The 21,177-nt window shown below is 38.9% G+C and overlaps 1 protein-coding gene across 5 annotated transcripts; it reads right to left on the reverse strand.

Annotated features, from left to right (window-relative positions):
* Positions 1 to 3,788: 3,788 nt before the first annotated feature.
* On the reverse strand, positions 3,789 to 20,218 carry ccdc149a (coiled-coil domain containing 149a). 5 transcript variants are annotated; one of them, XM_026936454.3, is made up of 13 exons: positions 20,060 to 20,218; positions 17,305 to 17,466; positions 17,108 to 17,146; positions 15,863 to 15,970; positions 14,926 to 15,042; positions 14,334 to 14,506; positions 12,544 to 12,616; positions 12,353 to 12,437; positions 12,007 to 12,151; positions 11,343 to 11,419; positions 9,990 to 10,022; positions 6,327 to 6,443; positions 3,789 to 5,595 (listed from the first exon to the last, which is right to left on the reverse strand). In XM_026936454.3, the coding sequence occupies exons 1-13, from the start codon at positions 20,171 to 20,173 to the stop codon at positions 4,991 to 4,993; spliced, it is 1,848 nt and encodes a 615-aa protein (XP_026792255.3). In that variant the 5' UTR covers positions 20,174 to 20,218; the 3' UTR covers positions 3,789 to 4,990. The 5 variants fall into 5 exon arrangements, with proteins under 5 accessions (XP_026792255.3, XP_026792254.3, XP_026792257.3 ...); XM_026936453.3 differs by having other exon boundaries at positions 6,327 to 6,446; XM_026936456.3 differs by lacking the exon at positions 9,990 to 10,022.
* Positions 20,219 to 21,177: the final 959 nt, after the last annotated feature.

Genomic DNA, 21,177 nt, shown 5'->3' on the forward strand with positions numbered 1-21,177 from the left:
TTTCAGGGCGAAGCTGCACTGGCTGTGTGTCCGGCATTGCCGATTGAAGGAGTGGCAGTTATTCTTGGTAACAAACTAGCAGGTGATCGGGTTTGGTCTGATGTTTCGCTGTTGCTGTTGGTGAGAAAATGGGTTGATCATAAAGGTAAAGCCCTTGGGAACCCTGTTTTTCAGATTGTGCTGCCATCAAAATTTCGTGATGCGAAACAGTGAGGCATTTCTTTTGGCCTCGTGTTAAAGACATGTCTGCTTATATTAAAACTTGTCATACATGTCAACTTGCAGGTAAACTGAACCAAACGTTAAAACCTGCCCCGTTATTTCCCATTCCTGCAGTGAGTCAGCCTTTTGAACATCTTATAGTTGACTGTGTAGGTCCTTTGCCTAGATTGAAGTCTGGTGCAAACTATTTACTAACAGTAGTCACATTTACATGGACACTTTTTGTTTCAATCGGAATGAAATTAATCGGATTGATTAATCCGATCGCAGTGTTTACAAGAACACTGAATAAAGTAATCGGGCTGATATGCGCGTTTACATGACAGAATCGGATTTGATCTTCGGACATGCGCCCAGTGCATGAATACACGTTTCCAGCCGTTCCAACACGCAGATACTAGCAGCCACTCTTGCCATTGCTTCTTTTTTGCCATTGCAGATAGCAAAACTATCACTTCAACCCCTGAACGTAGAAAGAGCACACAGCTGTCACGTTAATCTATTAAAACCGTGTGCTGCCCGTGCGCTTCAGTCGTCTGCGTGTAGTGATCGTACTGTAAACCACGCTCATGCGGCGTGTGTCGCTGACTCGGCAGCTCCAGTTAAAGCTGATTGTATAGACTTTGAAAATGCATTGGATGAGAGAACAAATGTCTATAGATTGTTTTAAAAACTCAGACTGTGGCTAACTTGGGAAAAGTGTTTGCTCATTTGCCAGCGGCGCAGTCGACAGAGTTAATAGTTGTCCTTGTTTATTCTCCTACGCGCACTCATCTGCTAGAACATGACATTGAGGTTGGCGATGTTAAACTAATAAAACAGATTCTATCGGGTAAATGCGGAAAAACAAACAAATGGAGGAGCAGATAAATTACATGTTGGAAAATGACATTGCGGAACCCAGGTTTTCTCCCTGTCTACTCGTTCCTAAGTCGGGCGGCGCTATGCGTTTTTGCACTGATTTTCGTAAAGTTAATTCTGTCACAAAACCAGATTCGTTTCCCCTTCCGAGAATGGCTGACTGCATCGATCAGGTGCGACCTGCGAAGATTCAGTAAATTTGACCTCCTTAAAGGCTACTGGCAGGTCCCCATGTCTAACCGTGCACGTGAGATTGCTGCGTTCATTACTCCAAAAGGTTTGTATTCTTATAAGGTAATGCAGTTCGGGCTTCGAAACTCACCTGCGTCCTTCCAGCGTCTCATGAATCGCGTTATAGGTGATGTGCAGGGTTGCGCTGTGTATCTTCACGATGTAGTCATTTATTCAGACACCTGGGATGTTCACTTGGAACGTATGCGGGAACTTTTTACGCTTTTGGTGTAGGCAAAGCTCACGGTCAACCTCGCAAAGTGAGTTCGCGAGGGCGAGCGTGACCTGTCTTGGCCGTGTAGCCGGACAAGGGCAGGTGCGTCCGGTTAATGCGAAAATTCAGGCGGTGGAGCAGTTTCCAGTTCTAACAACTAAGAGCTGATGCGTTTTCTAGGCCTCGTAGGTTATTACAGAGCATTCTGCAGAAATTTCTCTAGTGTTGTGGCGCCTCTCACTGATTTGTTGAGGGATAAAGTGAAGTTCGTTTGGTCTCCTTTTTTGTCAAAGTGCCTTTCAGCACGTTAAAACGCTCCCTGAGGGCAGCCCTCATGCAGGAGGATGACCTTGGCGTTGAAAGGCCGGTTAGCTTCTTTGAATTTTTTTTTTTTTTTTTTTTTAAATCTTTGTCAGTTGAATTATTCAGTGATCGAAAAAGAGACGTTGGCTTTGATTATGGCTCTAAAACAGTTTGTTTGTCAGTGGCAGTGCTCCTGTGGTGGTCTTTACTGACCATAATCCCCTTACCACCTTAAACTCCTCGCAGTGTCCGAACCAAAGATTGATTCGGTGGTTATTTTTGCAGTCTTATTGCCTGGATGGTCGCTATGTGAAGGGAGCTGACAACGTGATTGCAGATGCGCTGTCTAGAGCGCCTCTAACTGTTTATCCTCTGTGTATTCTGCCTCTTCTGGATACTTAAACTGCTTCCTAGGTGAACCGTTTGCTGAAGCAGAAGCAGGAATGGGAGATGAGGGTTGGAACAGTGGCAGTCCGAGTGCGGATGGAGGACACCTGGGCCCGGAGTCTTTCCTCATTATAAAACCTTTCCCCTGTTGGGGGTGTGTGTGAGGGGAGTTTCTCTCTCCCGTGCGTCACCCTCATGTTACTTTTGCCGGCATTTGTGTTCCATTACTATTTCGTTTGTTAAATAAATTTGTTATTGTGATTAAATCCCTGCTTCCCTCTTTTTTTTGGTCATAATCTTTGAGCTGGGTTATGACAGTGGTGTCATAAAATCAAAAGGTGCTTCAACAAAGTATTAGATTAGGGGTGTACACTTATGCAACGAAGTTATTGTAAGTTTTTTTTTGTTTCCCTATAAAAGTTTGATTGTATTTCACCTTTTCAGATACTTTGCAATTGCACATTAAAGGTGAGAAAAGATCTGACATTTATCTTAGTTTCATTCTTTTACTTCACAAAAACCTGCCATTTTATAGGGGTGTGTGGAAATTTAAAAAGGTCTATTGTATTAATAAAGTTAATTTCTCTTCAATTATCCTATTATAAATAGCTTTCCAATACACATTCTGTTGTTTAAGCTCCTGCTCCTGTATCTGTGTTGCTCATGTTCTAATTTCCAATACACACAATTACACAAACCCTCCTAAGAAAAGGCAAGTGGTCTCCCAGTGTTCCATGTGGCTAATTTCCCATAATCACTTGTGGGCTAGCCTGGCACTGCAGTGGCTCAGCGCATGGCTTCAATAGAGCATAATCCAGCCTGCCATTCCACACAGCCCGCCAACACGACGCATCAAATACATCAGCTGGCATCACGCCTCACCCTCCGCCTGGCTTCTCCAGAATTTCTGCCCATATGATTGAGAAAGTGTGTGTGTGTGTGTGTGTGTGTGTGTGTGTGTGTGTGTGTGTGTGAATATAGCAAAGTGGGATCAAAAATAGAAAAGCCATGCCTTCTGCAGAATACGCAATTGAGTTTTTGGCTTAGATGATGCATTTGCTCAGAAAAGCTGAATGCCAGCTGAGTCCGTGCTGAGATGGAATGTGTGTACAACCTGAATTGAACTGGGAAGTAGTAACTTACTCCTGAAAATAAGAGAAGCGAGAGTTTGTATAAGAGTAGATGCTACCTCTTTCCAAGAGAAGTCAGGATTTTACAGGATGTTGATTTTGCACAGGCACAAGAGGGTAGATTCTAACAGTGCTACCCTTGACCGCTGGTGTCATGGCCTTCACAGCACAGTAGCTACATGCACAAGGGTTCTGGAAGATTCTAAGAAACCACTGACACTGTAGATGTGGAAAAGTTGCATGATCATAGCTTTTCAATGTTGTTTCCTTCTGATAATTGTGTTACAAAGATAATACAATTGACTAACATACAGAACTATCATTTCTGAATCAATCAGTTAATAAATGTGCCATGTATTTAAGTTGGAACTTAATGGAACATGGTTCAAGAACAGAAAATGACAATATGAATTTGACCCTTTGACAATTTGAGAAAATATATATTTATATTTAATTAAACAGGTATACCATATCAGAGTATACAGGTCATAGACAAGATAATTGACATGAACTTAATGCCAAGAGACTGAAAAAGAAAACAAACCCTATCCCATATCATCCCATCACATTTATCTTGTCTCTCCCAACAGAGAAAGCACAGTTCATTTTGCATTATAAGGCACATGCAGCAAAAAAAAGAGGGAGGGCAGCCACAATCTACATTTGTAAACATTTAAATTAGTGTATAATTAGTTGTGTAAACAGCAATACCATCATGATTTGAAACAATTTGATATCTTATGTGAATCATTTGTGATTCAAATGTAATTTGTGTGAAATCTGTGTGCATTTCTTTTTTTAAATTGCATCATTTGTATGACACATGTGAATACAATTGCCTGACTTTTTTCTCCAAAAAAAAAAGAAAAAGGGAGCTAAAAGAAATAAACATTCTACAGAAACAACAGGAAGTAGAGAAGGTAGAAACTATATGGCATTGGCAATCAGGACAACAAAATACTATATGTAACAACTGCAAGAAAACAAAATCATAAACAATTACATAATCAGTGCTGAAAGGGTTTCTTAGACTGGTTTCAAGATTGCACAAATATGATCCCTTAACAACAACACTAAGTTGACATAAAGTGTAAACACATGTAAGATATTAAGTGGTTCACTGACACCTTATTCTTGACACCGGCGTGATATATGTAGAGTACATGATGCAGTCTGTGATATACATGCATTTAAATAAAGTTCAGAGTGAACTTATCCCTGTTTATGGAGGATGAATCACTGTTGCTTGTGAATTTTTGTCTAATCATAAACTTAATTTATACACAGGAACTGTAAATTTAGCATACTGTAATTCAACAGACAAAGACATGTAGAAATAAAGCAAAACACAAAAATCACTAATACATGCACTGGTTTTAGATTTAGAAGAATATTCCAACATCTTGAGATGCAAGCGTAAAGTATGCACACTTTAGTTCATTTACAGCTGGGTCCTGCCTGTTTCATGTTTCATATTTGTTCTTATCTACCATGCCTGATCGAGGTCATCAACTAAATATTAAGGCGTTTTGAGGGAAAACATGAAACACGCAGGGCAACAAACAAGAACTGAAAACCTTTGCTTTAGAGATTTAATTCTTACACAAGTTCCTGTTATAAGGAACAGAAATTTGGTCACTATTTAAGCCACACTTTCACTGTGACAGCTGTCAGTCTCTCCTGATTGATAGTCCAGATCCCACCTTGGTGTGAGAGGTGAAGCCGGGGTAGGCTCTTTGGAAGTAGATGCAAGACTTGAGAACTTCTCTTCCAACACATCTGCAGGGTCAGTAGTTACACTTAAAATCTGTCTAAAATCATGATGGATATAGTCCTCATGCTGGCTTTGGTCACAGATGCGCATTGAACTGAGATGTGGAGAATAATCAGAGCTATCAGACACTGGAGAAGCCAGTGCCATTGCAGCATCTTCACCTTCCTCCACAGTCAAGCTGCTGTCCACCTCTACAACTTCCCCCTCCTCTACAACAGGATGCTGCTTCGTGATTGGCTGCATCTCTGCAACTGGCCCCACTTCCTCATCACATAGCCGCTGCTCTGTCTGCCTCACGATTTCCAGCCCGCTAGACTGCGTATCCTCCCCTTGCTCAGAGGTGACAGGTGTCTCCACCTCGTCTCCACCTCCATCTGGACTGGGGCGGGAGCGAGGCCACACATTCAGGAAGCTGTCATCGCCAGCTGTGTCCAGTTCCCATGGCAATAACCCTCCACTTCCTGTCCTGTCATCTGAATCAGTCAGGGGGACAAAGAAGATTAATGGTCATTGTTTTAGTGCCATTGCTAATGAAGAAGTGTCCTGTGGGCTCATGTCTGCAATGTGGAGATGGTGGTAAGATCTCAACAACTCCAAGACAGTTCAGCTTATAAAATGTCTATATAAAATAATAGCCTTGATATAAAATAGACTGTTGTTGAGACTAATAAAGTCAAGAAAATCCTAAAAAAGCAGATTTTGGAATGCCTAAGTAGCCTCTCAATAGCAGAAATAGATTTATTTACAGGAGTGTTTTACACCAGCATATTTTAATGTGAAGTCATCCATGTGGAGAAGCAATTGACACCCATTCTCTTGGATTACTGAGCCATGTTTGGATGCATGCAAGCAAAAGGTTAAACACTTTCACAGCTTTCTCAAGTACGAGTGAAAAGAGAAACAGCTCACAGTATGGCTGGCATCCATATTTATGGACCATCCCTTTTGCAAAGACGTCCCAAAAGTTGGTGAATGTCAGCAAGCGAGAATTTGCTAGCATTTGCAAAATGCCATGGCATTTGAGAAGGATTGGCCATTTAGCCACCACAGCGATAAGAGTGTGCGTGAAGCAGAGGTGCGTTCATGGGGACACATGCAGGACGAGCTACAGTGAGTGATCAAGCTAATTATGGCTCTTTAGCTTTGAGTTGAGGGCACAATTAGAGAACAGTGGTTTCAGTTACACACAATTACAGTCCCTCACCTGCAGGGGGCTGTGAATCAGTCAGCCGTTCACTGAGCACAGGCTGTAAGGGAAAGCCAAGAGAGGAGGGAGGCGTGGCACGCTGACTCTCATTCAAGATAATGGCATCTTTACCTCCTGCTGAACACCAAGACCAAGAGAGAACATAGTGTTATCATTCAATTTCTTTAAGACAACTACATTGGCATCCTGAATGGTTCAGAATGACTGAGGAGGATTCAATGATGACATGATGGGATGGACAAAAAATGGGACTATAGAGGACATGGGTGTCAGACTAATTCTGGAGGGCCAAAACCCAAACTCAACCTCAGTAATCCTAAGATCATCGGTACTACACATAACCCTAAACTCAACCTCACTACACCGAACCCTAACTTCAACCTCACTACACATAAATCAAACCTCAACTCATGGCACATAACCCTAACCTCAACCTCATGACACAAAACCCTAACTTCAACCTCACTATACCTAACCCTAACCCCAACATCACTATACTTAACCCTAATCTCAACGTCACTACACTTAACCCTAACCTCAACCTCAATACACCTAACCCTAACCTCAACCTCACTATTCCTAATCTTCAACCTCGCTACACCTAACCCTAAACTCAACCTTACTATAGCTAACCCAACCCACAACGTTACCATCACAACTCTCAACCTCATTACAGCTAACTTCAACCTCACTCCATCTAACCTGAACCTCAACCTCACGGCACCTAAACCAACCCTTAACCTCATTATATCTAACCTCACTACACCTAACCCTAAGCTCAACCTCACTGTGCCAAACCTCTTGACGCTGTTCTGGCAACTTGCGGTGGCCCTTTATGTTGATTTATATATGTATATGCTGGAACAAAATATACTAAACACACACACACACACACACACACACACACACAGAGGAAGTGGCTACAGACACTCTGTCATCTGTCTTCATTAGTGCTAGCTGTATGCATCACAGTCTAAAGCCATATGCTGCTCACAGACAAATTTCCACTATAGACCTGTGCCATCACAGTTGCCAGTGCTTACATGTTTGATCTGTCTTGAAACCAGGTTCCAGGTTCCTTGTTGATGGGAACATCAACAAGAATATAAAAGATATATGAGATATAAGAAGACTATCATGTCAAGAGGGCACAGGAATGTTGTGCCAAATTTGTGTTAAATTATCCAAAGATTAAGCAGTGGGAAAAATCTCTTTCTCTGTCTCTCTCAGTCTCCCTCAGTTTCTCTCGGTCTCTCTCGGTGTCTCCCTGTTCCTCCCTGTCTCTAACCCACACATCCGTACACAATAAATGTGGTTATTATTTTTTTCTAGTGGTGAATGAGTGATGCTTTAAAAGCACCATGTTCAGCTCTCTTGGTTTGAAAAGGTCATTGATGTGATGTAGAAAGGCACCTCAGAACCAATTAAAAACTTGGGCTAATTTGGTATGCAGAGCAGGATGGACGCTTGGCACAGCCTGCTGCGCAAAGCGGAATGGATGGATGAGTGGCTATTCCCACCTGGCAGCTGCCCATCCATCCGTTCGCTCTCTGTCTCTCCCTGTGTCTGTCATTCTCTCTCTCTTTCACACACACACACAAACACACACACGCATACAAAAAGCAGATTGGACAAAACTCTCTCCCTCTGTCTCTCTCACACACACATAATACATATATGCTTGCACACACACAAAAACTAGGTACTTCACAATTAATACAGCTTGTTTCTCACTAAAAGTGCCTGCACTGTCCCATGCAAATGTGCACCTGCCTGTCTTTTCTATGCATACAAAGGCAGGGATGTGAAGACACCTGTCTGGGCTCGTATTTTGACATGACCGTTAGTCTGTCACATTGTCATCACAAACACAGCATCTAAAACCAAAGCTGTCACATAAAGAGACAATAACAGGGGATGAACTGACTGGAAAAAATGGTTTACACTGTTTTACAACTGAACATTTCTATGCAAATAAATTGGCTGTATTTCTGCACTATGGGCAGGTTGTGCTCTTAATACGTAATGAAATGCTGACATTTCCCCCTCATGGTCACATTATTCCTCCATTTTCTCCCTGGCATTAACTGGTACAGGCTGTCTGTTTTCACAAGGCCACTCACTTCCCTCCCCACTGCATTTACCTTCGTAGGGTGAGCTGCGAGCCCCTCTGTCTCGTCTACAAATTCCACTAATAACAACACATTCCCCAAATGTGTTTGTAATGTGGGCAATCATTTTTTGTAATGGATGCTTGTCAGCTTTATGGTGGTAGAAAGACAGTCTTACGACAGGCGAGCTTCACTGGGCCTCAGTGCATCAGAGTTAGACTTGGAAAATGGTGAAAGAGCCACACTGCCCTCTTGTGGATGGAGAATGGGAGCTCTGTCCTTCACTATGACTGTGCTTTTGTTGGTAAATGCATTAAGCCCATCAAGGTAAAGGCATAATAGTTCATTTAACAATTTGTCATGCTTTGATAAACATCAAAAGATACTAGTGCCAAAGCAGTTGGTTCCACAGTGCTGTTAAGAATACACAATATTTATTGTTAATTCATTCATTCATTAATTTTCAGTAACCACTTTATCTTGGTCAGAGAGTTGTGCTAGATCTAAAGGCTATCCTGAGAACCCTGAGTGGGACCCTAGTCCACTACAGAGCACCATACGCGCACACACTCACACACTCACACACTCCTTTATACCTAGGGGCAATTTACACTACAGTTCAGATAATTACCTGCTAGACCACCATGCCCCCTCATCTAAATATTAGTTAACAAAATTTACTAAAACAAAGAGTTGTTGTAATACCAAAGTGGCGTTTGAAAGGTTTCAAACTCAACTTTATCAAAAAATAAATCCATAGTCATGCATTTCAGGCTTGTTCTTTCTTTGCTTGCATGTACTTTCACTACTTTGTCAAATGTGTCATATTGAAAAATGCAGTGTGAAAACATCTAAAGAACATCTATTCCTAACGCACCACTGAACACATCTCTACACACTTTAGCACTGTCACTGAATCAAAAATAAAGTTGAGTCCATTTTTTTTTTCCAGAAGCTTTCTTAGTCACTGGGCAGATGAACACATTGAGCTATTCTTAAATCATCTCTATAACTGCATTGTTACCTGCACATAACAAATCTGCCCACTCAAACACCATTTAACACACTGTTAATGCGTAGAGCACCTAATTTCACACAAGGGAGATCAGATGCCAAAAACTGAATGAGAATCTTGGACTTGCTGACATTTGAATTATTGATATAACTAATCATCATGTTACAGAAAAGCTAAGTGCTATATTTTATTTGTTTGCTGCAGATATTAATGATGTGCTTGCGCACTTATTTTTCACTTTAAATTTGCAGTACAGACCACTTAGCCTAATAAACACAAATTATTTACTAAACATATCAGCTAATTATCAAGACTTAGATGACTTGGATATGGTGAGTTTGAGCAGAAAAGCATTAAACTCTACATCATTAGGGCTTGGGGTGTGAGCTCTGGACACACACAGATGTCACATTAGTATGGAGTGTTTATGGGAGGTGGTTATGACAAAAAAATGAGGGGCAGGTTAGTGGGCAGGTGCCCAGCATCCTGGTGACACATAATAATGAAGCAAAAGCCAGAGGGGCAGAAACATACTCCCTAATCCCACTGATATGTTGTAGGTCAGACCTTAACAAGGCAGCAAAGGAAAGGAGAGAAAACATCATCAATTTTACATCCAGCTTGGTTTTCATACAGCAAGGCTTTGACATGCAGGCACTGCTACAGCTGGGCTGAATACAGACTAACACATATACACTCACCAGCCACTTTGTTATACCTGATAATTCAGGCAATTATCAGGACTGGTTCACACTGACAGGAAGGCCACGGTAACTTAAATAACCACTCTCTGCAGCCATGTAGAGCAGAAAAGCATCTCAGAACATGACACGGCGAGCTTTGAGGTAATGGACTACAGCAGCAGAAGACCACATTGGGTTCCACTCCTGTCAGCCAAGAACAGTTGAAGATTGGAAAAAACATCATCTGGTCTGGTGAATCTTGATTTCAAATGCTGTGACATTTGAAATGCTAGGGTCAGAATTTGCAATGCTAGGGTCAGAATTTGCAATGCTAGGGTCAGAATTTGGTGTCAACAGCATGAATCCATGGAGCCAAAATGCCTTGTGTCAACAGTTTATGCTGGTGGTGGTGATGTAATGGTGTGGGGGATGTTCTATTGACACAAATTTGGCCCCTTAATACCAATCAAGCATCGTTTAAATCCCACAACCTGCCCATCTGATTACTGATGCTGACATCATGCATCCCAACAATTTACCCATCATATAATGGCTACTTCCAGCATGATAAGCCATCACAAACTGGTTCCACAAACATGTTAATGAGTTCAGTGTACTTCAGTGGCCTCCGCAGTCACCAGATCTGAATCTGATAGAGCACCTTTGGGATATGGTAGAACAAGAGCTGAAGAGATCAAGAGATGATAGTGCACCTGAAAAATCTGCAGCAATTATGTGATACAATCATGTCAGCATGGACCAGAATCTCAAAGGAATTTTACCAACACCTTGTGGAATCCATGCCATGAAGAACTACGGCTGTTCTGAGAGAAATCCTACAAAGTATTAGAATGCTGTCCCTAATAAAGTGGCCGGTGAGTGTAGATTGACTATTTTTCACCCAGATGTTAAAGTTTTAGTTAGACAATAATAATACAGTTTTAAATATGGTGAGCAAGATCTAGTCATACATATTATTTAACACTGCTATATTCATTCCTGGTACTGTGATCTCAGATCTCCACAGGTACAGACATTAATAAATGTGTTTGTGTGTGGTGTTTCAGTTAACAGATACAGCAACAAAAATATAACATGAAATGAGTGTAAAACTGCAATTAACAGCCATGTGATACTAATGCACCTTAATGTAGACCACGGCATGACAATTAGCAAATACCTAAAAGCAGAACACAGCACTGACCTGGTAAACTCCAAAGCCCAGATACCTCCAGAGTCTTCAATTTCTTCTCAAGCTCAGCAACTCGGTTCCCCAGAATCCTGTTAAAGGAACATCAACACCAAAGCTGGAGCTGTCAGTCTCTAGACATCCATGCAAAAACTACCATAAAGCTGCAGTAAGCATTTTTACGTGTGATCTCAGTCCAGAAATACCGTTCTGTGCAAAGGTCTTAGGTACCCTAATATTTTTTTAAATGCAAATGTTTATTTTATGACATCTGATTATTAAATCTGTAAAAAAAAAAAAGATTTGATTTGCAAACATTACTTTTCCAACCAAAACAGAAAAAAATGGTTCATATTTCAATACACCACTTTTCAGACCAAAAATAAACATAATAAGGCTGTCAGGTTTTAGCAAAAAAAAAAAACAAGTGTGATGAAGTCTTTTAAACACAAATGGTTGTCGCACCAAATACTGACTTTGTTTAGTTTATTACTGTTTACTGCTCTTTATAGTAGATTTTTTTATGCAGAAAAATTTCATTTCATTTATCAAAGCATTTCTTTGCATGTGCCTAAGACTTGCACTGTACTGTATGCGCATGAGAAAATTAAGAGATTAGAGTTTAAACAGAGCAAAAAAAAAAAGCAAGCAAAAGGAACACACTCACACACACACACACCTGTTAGTCTGTCGTTGGTGCTGAATAACCATGTTCTTTTCATGAATTGTTTCCAGCAGAGCCATGGCTAGAGACTTCAGGTCAGAGAGAGACTGAGGCGTGACTGGAAGACCACATCCATTATCCTCCATCAATAAATCTTGCACTGCAGTGAAACGTGGTTTGTGTGTGGTGTGTGAAAGTGAATATGAGAAAAGAAAGAAGAGAAGAGAGACAGAAGAAAGCAATCTGATATAAAAAATTTCCAGTTAAAGACATTCACAGTGTAAACTGAATAATTCACTAATTCTTCACATCTTCCATTCTTAGCATTGAAATATTCACTTCTGAGCTACTGTCCAGTTACCCTGTTTGGCAGAGAGCACACCAGTAAGTGCACTAGTGTTAGATTTGCCACTTGTTTTTGAGTTCTTTCTCCGGTCCAGGGCATTCTGCAAACAAAAATACACATGTACAGATGCAGCTTCCTAGAGAAAAATGGTTTGCTTCCATTAAAAGCATAACCTTCTCCTTTAAATACTTCAATTTAATTCATACCTTGTATTTCATTATGTTTGTTTTCAGCAGACTGACTTCTTCTTGAACTTGTTTCAGTCTCTCATGTAAATACCTGGAGTTAAACGAGACATGGCAATGTGAAGTACTAAGACAAAATAAATTTGAAGAAACAAAAAACCATTAGGTTACTGCAAGTATTTGTTTAAAACATACAGTGCTCTCCAGTAATAATTAGAGAAATTATTGTACAATTTAACCATGACAGACAATTTAAAATTTCCATTCAAACAATACAAAAAACTGTTTATTTTGGATCTAATAAAAATCATTCTTTTTAGAACTACTTTTTTGATATTAGCATTTCCTCTCAAAAATATAGAGGCTTGTACTAGTATTACTGACAATACTAAAAATTATTTTAAATAAATAAAAACAAATTGTAATTTTTGAAAAACTTATTTTTCATTTGCTCTCAATCCCTAAGTATTCTGTTACAGCCTTTAACCATGTTGGCTGCAAGCATTGTAAAATCCCTCTGACATCCATTACCATGGCAAAAAAAAAAAAAAAAGCACTTCTAATAGAAAATGGAAATATGGGCATTGACCTGCACAAATCAGGTAATGGATATAAAAAATACATAAGAAGATAAGAATACCATTAAGTACAATTAGTGCCATAAATAATTAGAATCATGTGTTGTGGACTACTGAGGCCAAAATCAAAATGTTTGGTCATGCACACCCTCAGCAGGTTTAGTGACAAAAGGGGACTTCTTACAAAGAAAAGGACTTGATAGCTAAAATATGTAGCCTTGGAGCTGTTTTGTTATTGGTGGTTTGGGGGCTCTTGATAACGACATTTCAGCCCAAAACCTGGTTGCCTCTGCCAGGAGGTTTAAACGTGGCTGTCAATAGAGTTTTCAATAAAAGGGTTTTTAAATCAACACAGCAAGGTTAAAGAAACACAAAATCAATGTTTGCAATGACCATCTCAGTTTCCAGCCTGCTGTGGTCTGTGGTCTGAATTCAACATGCACAAACCTTAGAATATAATGAAGTTTAAATAGGAGAAGTGGACCTTAAAGCAACTATTTCAACATTTACATTTACTTGATTGCCATTTAAATATTTGGTTCTGGGATTCAGAGTCTCATTTATAAATTATAAACCTATTCAGAATGAAATGAATACTTGTGGTTTGTTTGCTATTTTTGGTATGGTTCAGCTTCAAACTATACATAATCAAACCAAAAGCAAAAAAAATTGCAGAGAGGTGGTGAGGCTGAAAATGTACTCTATTATTTATTGCTCAGAATACAGTGAATGAAAATATAAACCAATTTTTTGCAAGTGCTTACAGAAGATCAAAGAAAGCTCAGAGAATATAGGCCCTATGCTAAATATATGATAAAATGATTCTATAAATAATTAGTTTAAAACATTCTGTGAACCATATTCAACACTTCCTTTCTTTTTTTTTCTTCTAGCTATTGTGCTCTGTCCTTTGGCTCAGTTTGCTTCACACATGCCAGTTTTTAGTCAACACCCATGTGCTGTGTTCGCACCTGCCCAAACGAACTGCACTGACAGACTAAATCCGGTCTATGTGAAAGTGCCCTTAAAGCTCTGTTCCAGTGTCAAGTCCCATCAAATTGAAAAAAAAAAAGACTGAACACAACAATGTGATTAATCATTAATAAGCTTCACAATAACAAGCTAGGACTAAATTCCTTGTAAATTAATGTTTAGCCTGGATCACTATAGCAATTTGTAACTGTTGAAGGTTTATAACATAACTAGCTGTAGCTACATAAAACACTGCCTGACCTGTTCTCCATGCAAAGAGCGTCCACATCCACGATGCGTTTGCCTCCACCTCCCAATACATGGTTGAGCTCGAGGTTGAGGCGATCAGCTTTCTCCTTGTATACAGTCCTTTCTGCCTTCACATCCTCCAATTCATCACTCACTGCCTTCAGGCTGTTCTCCAGCTCTTCTCTCTGAAACAGGGATAATATTGCACTGATGTCAGACACTGTCAGTTCTGCTTCAATACTCTTCAAGTTTTATTATACAGCACTGTCAGTCTTGTTAAAGTGAGATCATCAAGCCCTATCAAGTCCCCTGATGTACGGCATGATTATCATTCCCAGTCTATAAGTAATGCTATTACACATCTCAGCAGTCATGAAGTGTGAAAGTCGGAGTGAAGTGCGCTACACTCTAATCTACTACATTAGTGTTACTACACTTGGTGCTGTCACATGCTGATGAAGAATGTGTTAACGTTATCCTGGATTGGAAACACAGGAGTTAAAATCTCCCGTTAGATGGAAGGCTGAAATCTATTCTGTTGTATTCAGAAGCAAATCAAAATTCTCAATAGTGCTCATCTTTTTAGGCATCAGTGACTCTTTACCTGCAATCCTGCTTCCTCCAACTGCCTGACTAGATCCTCTCGTTCATGGGCTGGGAAGTGCCTGACCCCAACTTCATCATCCCCAAGCCTCTGTTTAGTAATTGTCATTCTCAAAAGCTGTTGAGGAAGCAGAAACATCAGATAAGAACAGAAAGCTCTGTATTTGCATTTTTACAGCAGACAGATTTTTACAGCAAATTAACTGTGATCCTGCATATTGTTACTATTTCCATCACCACACAAGTCATGCCACACCCAAGTACCATGTTTTTTTGCCCATGTACCAAGAGAACCAAGGTGGAACATAGCTAATAATAGTGGAGACCATCAACTGGTCAAACACAAGCATCACAGAATGTTCCTGATGACTTCTCTGGATCATAATCACTTTTCTACTGGACAGCGATCTTCAGTAGTGTAGTGACTGTTTACCAAAAATTATTCCTTTTCTCAAAAGTCAAAAGGTTTTCTGGTAGATTTAAGACACATCACAGTTTAATGTTTCTGATTCATTTTTATTTATTTTCCCACTGTAATGTTTTCTTAATGCTATTTGGTTTGATTTCACATTCCACATAACAGTATTTATAAAAGCAAGTAAAATTCCTGCTTCTTCTAGTTAGGGCAGATCCCTAATAACTTTCTATTCAGGTGGTGCACCTATAATATGAGTACAGCATAATGAAGCTGTGCACCCTACCTAGTGTTCTATATGCATACTGTAGAACACCATTTGAGTCTCACTGACAGAAAAAACACATGACTCCATGGTTTTGTTGTATTTTCAACAGCCTTATATAAAGTTTGTGCTCTAGTTGTATTTTCACAGAATCGAGATTAAAGTATCAGCACACATAGCTGTGTTTGGGTGTGCCTTGTTTGCTAGAAAAGTGCTGTAAGAGTGTGTGTGTGTGTGTGTGTGTGTTTGTGTATTTACCTTGTTGTCACCCTGGGCCTCAGTTAGTCTCTGAGTCAGCTCCTTCACTTCCTCTGCTAACTGCTTACTCCTCTCCCGTGAATCCCTCAACAGCTGGGCCAGATTTACCTGAGATAGAGAGAGAGAGAGAGAGAGAGAGATTATATATTGTGTAAGTGGAATATTATTGACCCGTGATAAATAAGGAATAAAACATGACGGAGTGTGCTGTTATAGGAAAATAATCAATGACAGCTGGTTTCTGTTACTGTCTGTTACTGTTACCACCCCAAAGTTGATTATTTTCCTATAACAGCATGTCCCGAAGCGTGTTATTCCATTTAAGCCACAGCAATTTCCCAATGATTGCAATTTTTTTTTTATTAATGAACAAAACATCATACATCTTCCACTTAATCCACTTACAGTTACATTTAATGTTGTGGAACAAACAGAAAATAAGTTACATCCTGTTATCGTGTATGTTATGACAGCTATAAGCAGTCATTCCCTCACGAACCTCTCCTTTTTATGTCTAATAAGCTAATAAGGCAAAAAAAAATGCAGCTAGTCATGTTACCAACAAACTCCCTCCAAAATCCTTGCAAAACTGTGAAACACACATCTCCTCACAGAACACTTTACTATATAAACAATTACATGTTTTTGTTAATCTGTTTATGTAGAAAGTCCACTTTTCTATGTCCTTGTGTTAGTTGTTACTATGGAAATGATAACGTGTTAGAACGAGTTCTGTGACTTGTCTTGCAGCTGGCACTATTGTCAGCACTGCTGTTATAGAAAATTAATCAACACCTTCTGGTCAGTCAGATCAGAGAATTTAACAGCACAGAGCTGTAACTGCAGTTTTCCCTATAAAACATGGCATTTGCATTTTTTTTTCTTACATCGCACATGTCTTTCAGCACTTGTCATTTCCTTTAATAGCTCTATGCTTGGATTGTATTTTGTTTAACTTACAAATTGATTTGGATAAACTTGGCTGCCTACGAAGAACTGTAAATAATTTAAACACAGTTAATCAGTCTGTCTATAGCATTCAAATTGATCATATCACAGGTTTGGTAATATTCACTCCAGTACTGAAGGCCCACTGCCCTGCAGAGTATCAAGTGTTTCCTGCTTCCAACACAATACATGCGGTTCATCATATAATAATTGATTTAGGTGTGTTTGCAACTGGAATTGAGAAACGCTGTCTTACTGAAACCGCTCTGATGGTTATACTATTGATCACAGACCCACCTGGTTGCGTTTCTCTGGTGGTAACGTAGGATCTCCATCCTGAAACACAGAGTACAAGGGTAAGCAAAGCTAACAGTACAGTTCTAGCAACATTTGTCATTCATTCTTTTTAATGTTAGATAATATTTCATGGAATACTGTCTTCAACATAAACACTGCAAAATTCAGCTGTAGTATGTATGCTTCATAGGACACACAATAAGTTCTCTGTATTTTTTCTTCAGGCCCTGATGTCTCTCGCGCAGCTGATTGGCCATCAGCTTGTACTGGTCTCTCTCCTGCTGGCATGTGTCTAACTCTTTGGACAGAATCAGCAGAGCCTCCTTCTTACTCTCTAGCTTACGCTTGCAGATCAGAAACTGGAAATAAAAACAAACAGATCAGTTTATTCAGGTGCATTTATGTGTTTAACAATAAGGTTACCATTCTTACTCTTTGTCATTTACAGTGGTAAATTCACCCGTCAATTCTATTTATATCTAGTATTCCAGATATCAACTACCCTGCAGATATATAACTACACAGAACACGGAGTTCAGGCTCAAGTTTAATTTGACACTCCTGGAAAAGTAAATATTCCGCTTTGTTTGAGGGGAGGAGATAAGAATCTACCTCTTTCATTTTCTTAGTGGAGTACTTCATGCTTACGTAAAGCCATTCTGAATTAAAAATGGCTTACCAGAACAGCAAACACAACAAATATCCGTTACAAACACAAGACAAATAAAAAACACAAAGTTTATGTTTGATGCCTCACACCAAATGACCAAATACTGTGATCTATTACATTTGGTGTCGGAACAGCATGCACTCGTAATGTCATGAGAAAAAAGACTGCTGCACAGGTTTTTACACGTGGCAAATGGACACGGTTGTTTTTATCTCGAATGGAGACGAGCAACTTGACTCTAGACAGTGTTCGATGCACATAACCCAGAATGATGACTTAGTGCTCTTCCACACTTACCACTTTTATCCCACAACACCATGAAACTAATCTCAAATTAGATGTCAGAACATAATTACATTTACAGCATGATGTGGCCCAATATATTACAGTTGGGCCACTAAAATCAAACTGGTCCATTACGTACAGATGGTAGCATTCAGCCTTTTTGGCACAAATGCTCTGAAACCTTTAATTGTGGCATCGTTTATTTGAGCAGCGTTTGTGGTTACAGGAAATTACACAACAGTTAGTTCCAACCATGCAATCTGATTGGTTGAAAAATGTTCTTGCTCGCACTTTTTTTCAACGAATCTGTATTTTACTGCGACCATAGGTTGTTAAGTAACAGCAATAGTAGCGTTACTGCAGTTTAGGGCTTAAAATAACAGGTCATGTGACCCGTTGACATCACTATTTGTCATTTAGTCTGTTAGAAAAATTTCTCTCTGATACTGTGAGGAAACCTGCATCAAGACTGGATTTAAAAAAACTTTTTCACAGAGTTTGGAACAATGAAAATATGTTTAAGTTTGTAAAGCAATGCAGAGTTTATAAAATATAATCTCAGTTGACCTTTTTTGACAACCATCATAAAAAGAATAGCTGCACACTCGCCAGCTAGTGCAGCTTCCCCAATAGCCACTAATTTACAGTTACAGTGTACATCTATTTATCCACCAAATAATAACATTGTTACTTTGTTGCATAGCAACAAGCCACTTGTGATGAAACTACTTTTTTTGTGATGGATGAAATAGCCAGTATGAAAGGTCGATATTTAAAAGTGTTTATCATTGCTTTACTACTTAAAAAAGCAATAAAACCTATTGTGTTATTGCCAATAACATCACACCTTCTTTAGCTATTCCTGTAACAAATTCAAGCAGTGATATTATTCAAGCTAACACAATAACTTTTGTGTTTTATTGCTTAATTACACTACAGCAATTTGCAAATAATTACACTTTAATAATTTCATTAAAGAACGAAGTGTTATACTTTTTATCCATTTATAGTTACATTGTTGATTATTTTCCTGTAACGACAGTGCCTGTCTGCCTTTATTCCAGACATAACCAACCAATGTGTGCCTAAAACTGTCATATTTGTTCAGAAATCATCTGCTATCTGGGTAGGTGTACATTTTCTGTGCAATATTCTACTTTTTTACTTACAGCTCAATAGTTATACCTCTGTACATAGGAAATTTGTGTTACAAATTCGTGTCTTGTCCTTGTTATCTTGTTGTAATGTCTACAAGCGAGAGTTCAACAACCAAGTGAAATTCCTTGTATAGCCTGCACAAGTGTACTTGTCCAATAAAACAGGATACTGGTCCTTATTCTAATGCTCTAAATCAAGGTATGGCCTTTTAATAATAGCTGGAAAAGAACCACAAGGAATTTCTTATTCGCCCTCGATTAATTTATATCTACATCTGTCTTTCTATCTATCTATCTATCTATATATATATATATATATATATATATATATATATATATATATATACATAAACAACTTAAACCTTTATCTTCCATGTAACTAATGTAACTAATTCTATGCTGCAATATATATATATATATATATATATATATATATATATATATATATATATATATATATATATATCTGTGTGTGTGTGTGTGTGTGTGTGTGTATATTGCAGCATAGAATTAGTTAATTAAAAATAAAAGACACATGGAAGATAAAGGTTTAAGATGGTAAAGCATAAAAATGACATACGACCAACTGTAAACACAGTAAATACACACACCTGCACTTAACGTCCTTGTCTAATCTAACTGTATGATGAAGCCATCGTAAGTGTATCATATCTCTCCTTGTTTAATACAGAATGTTAACTGGATACTATATAATAAACAAATAAACAGTATGAAAGTTAGCGCATGAAAACAGCTGGTTGCTATGCGTATCCTGTTCCATATGTTCCATATGTTCCATGATAACACAGCAGCCTGCACTGCACTGCATTCAGCACCCACCTCGCTCACTAAGCCTTGCCAGTCACTTTCACTTCTTGTAGAAGAGTTCATTGTGGCAGCATTTACTGGCAGCTGATTAATGCAGCTCTCATTTGATCTGCTAGCCAGCATCATGCAGCAACACCGAAATATTACGCTAGTGGTTTTTTTTTTTTTTTTTGGGAAGTTCCGCCCTCTCGCCGCTATTTACCGACTGTAAAGATAAGCAGCCAATCGGATTGCTGAGTTTTGTCACGTGATAGGATTCGCCACCAACCTGAGCCTGCACTGATGGGAATTCCAGCTCCTGTCAGTAGGGCTGGGCGATACCACTTTCCAAACAAATACCGAGTAATGTCAAATTTCAAATTTGACATTATATATATATATATATATATATATATATATATATATATATATATATATATATAAAGGAGCATTTTTAATTTCTAAAGCGAGAATTTACTAGTTACTGAGGTTAAGGTTAGATTCAGGTGTAGCATAGCATTAAAGAGCTGCCTCAGTAATTATGTCAGTGTAAAGTCCTCACAAGTATTTTATTTTATTTTACTTTATTTTATTTTTTTTTTAAAGATTTTCAAGCCTGTAATTCAAGCACCAAAAACAGTACATAGAACAAAAAAAAATAAAAAATCAAAAAATCAAATAAAAATAAAAATAAAACAAGATGGACATAACTATCTGAACTATTACTGAAAACTAACAAGCTTGTTAATTATGAACCAACATCATTCAAACTGTTTACCTGTTTATGAATGTCTGCATTTAGAAAAAGAAACATTATTTAAAATGTCAGGAATGTAAGCACGTGTCCTGTGAAATTCCCAGCTGGCAAAGAGTCTTATGGGTGTTATTCTGTTGAACACTATGCTTCTGATTGAAATCTTTGGTTTTTGTACCCTTTGTGCAACTTGTTTTTGGGAAGCCAGGCTTATGTTTATTATGCCAGAAGAGGGAGTAACCTTGAACTTTGGTGTGATTTATGAAAGCTTTCTCAACCCATTTTAGCTCAGCAGGTCCATTTTTACCCTGCTGACATAGCCCGCATAGTGATTAAAAAATAAACATACTACACATACAGTGCTGGTGTGAATCTGCCACCTCTTTGCCACCTGCCA

The sequence above is a fragment of the Pangasianodon hypophthalmus genome, chromosome 4 (assembly GCF_027358585.1).
Source record: "Pangasianodon hypophthalmus isolate fPanHyp1 chromosome 4, fPanHyp1.pri, whole genome shotgun sequence".
In the NCBI taxonomy this organism is placed as follows: Eukaryota; Metazoa; Chordata; class Actinopteri; order Siluriformes; family Pangasiidae; genus Pangasianodon; species Pangasianodon hypophthalmus.

Bases quoted from the DNA above. Each gene is read 5' to 3' on its own strand.
- ccdc149a (XM_026936453.3), bottom strand. From the start codon at position 20,173: ATGATGCTGGCTAGCAGATCAAATGAGAGCTGCATTAATCAGCTGCCA. The intron at 15,043-15,862 runs GTAAATACACAA...CTTCCTCAACAG, and splicing joins AGGCCCAGGGTGACAACAAG to CTTTTGAGAATGACAATTAC. The intron at 12,438-12,543 runs GTATGAATTAAA...TTTTGTTTGCAG, and splicing joins CAAACATAATGAAATACAAG to AATGCCCTGGACCGGAGAAA.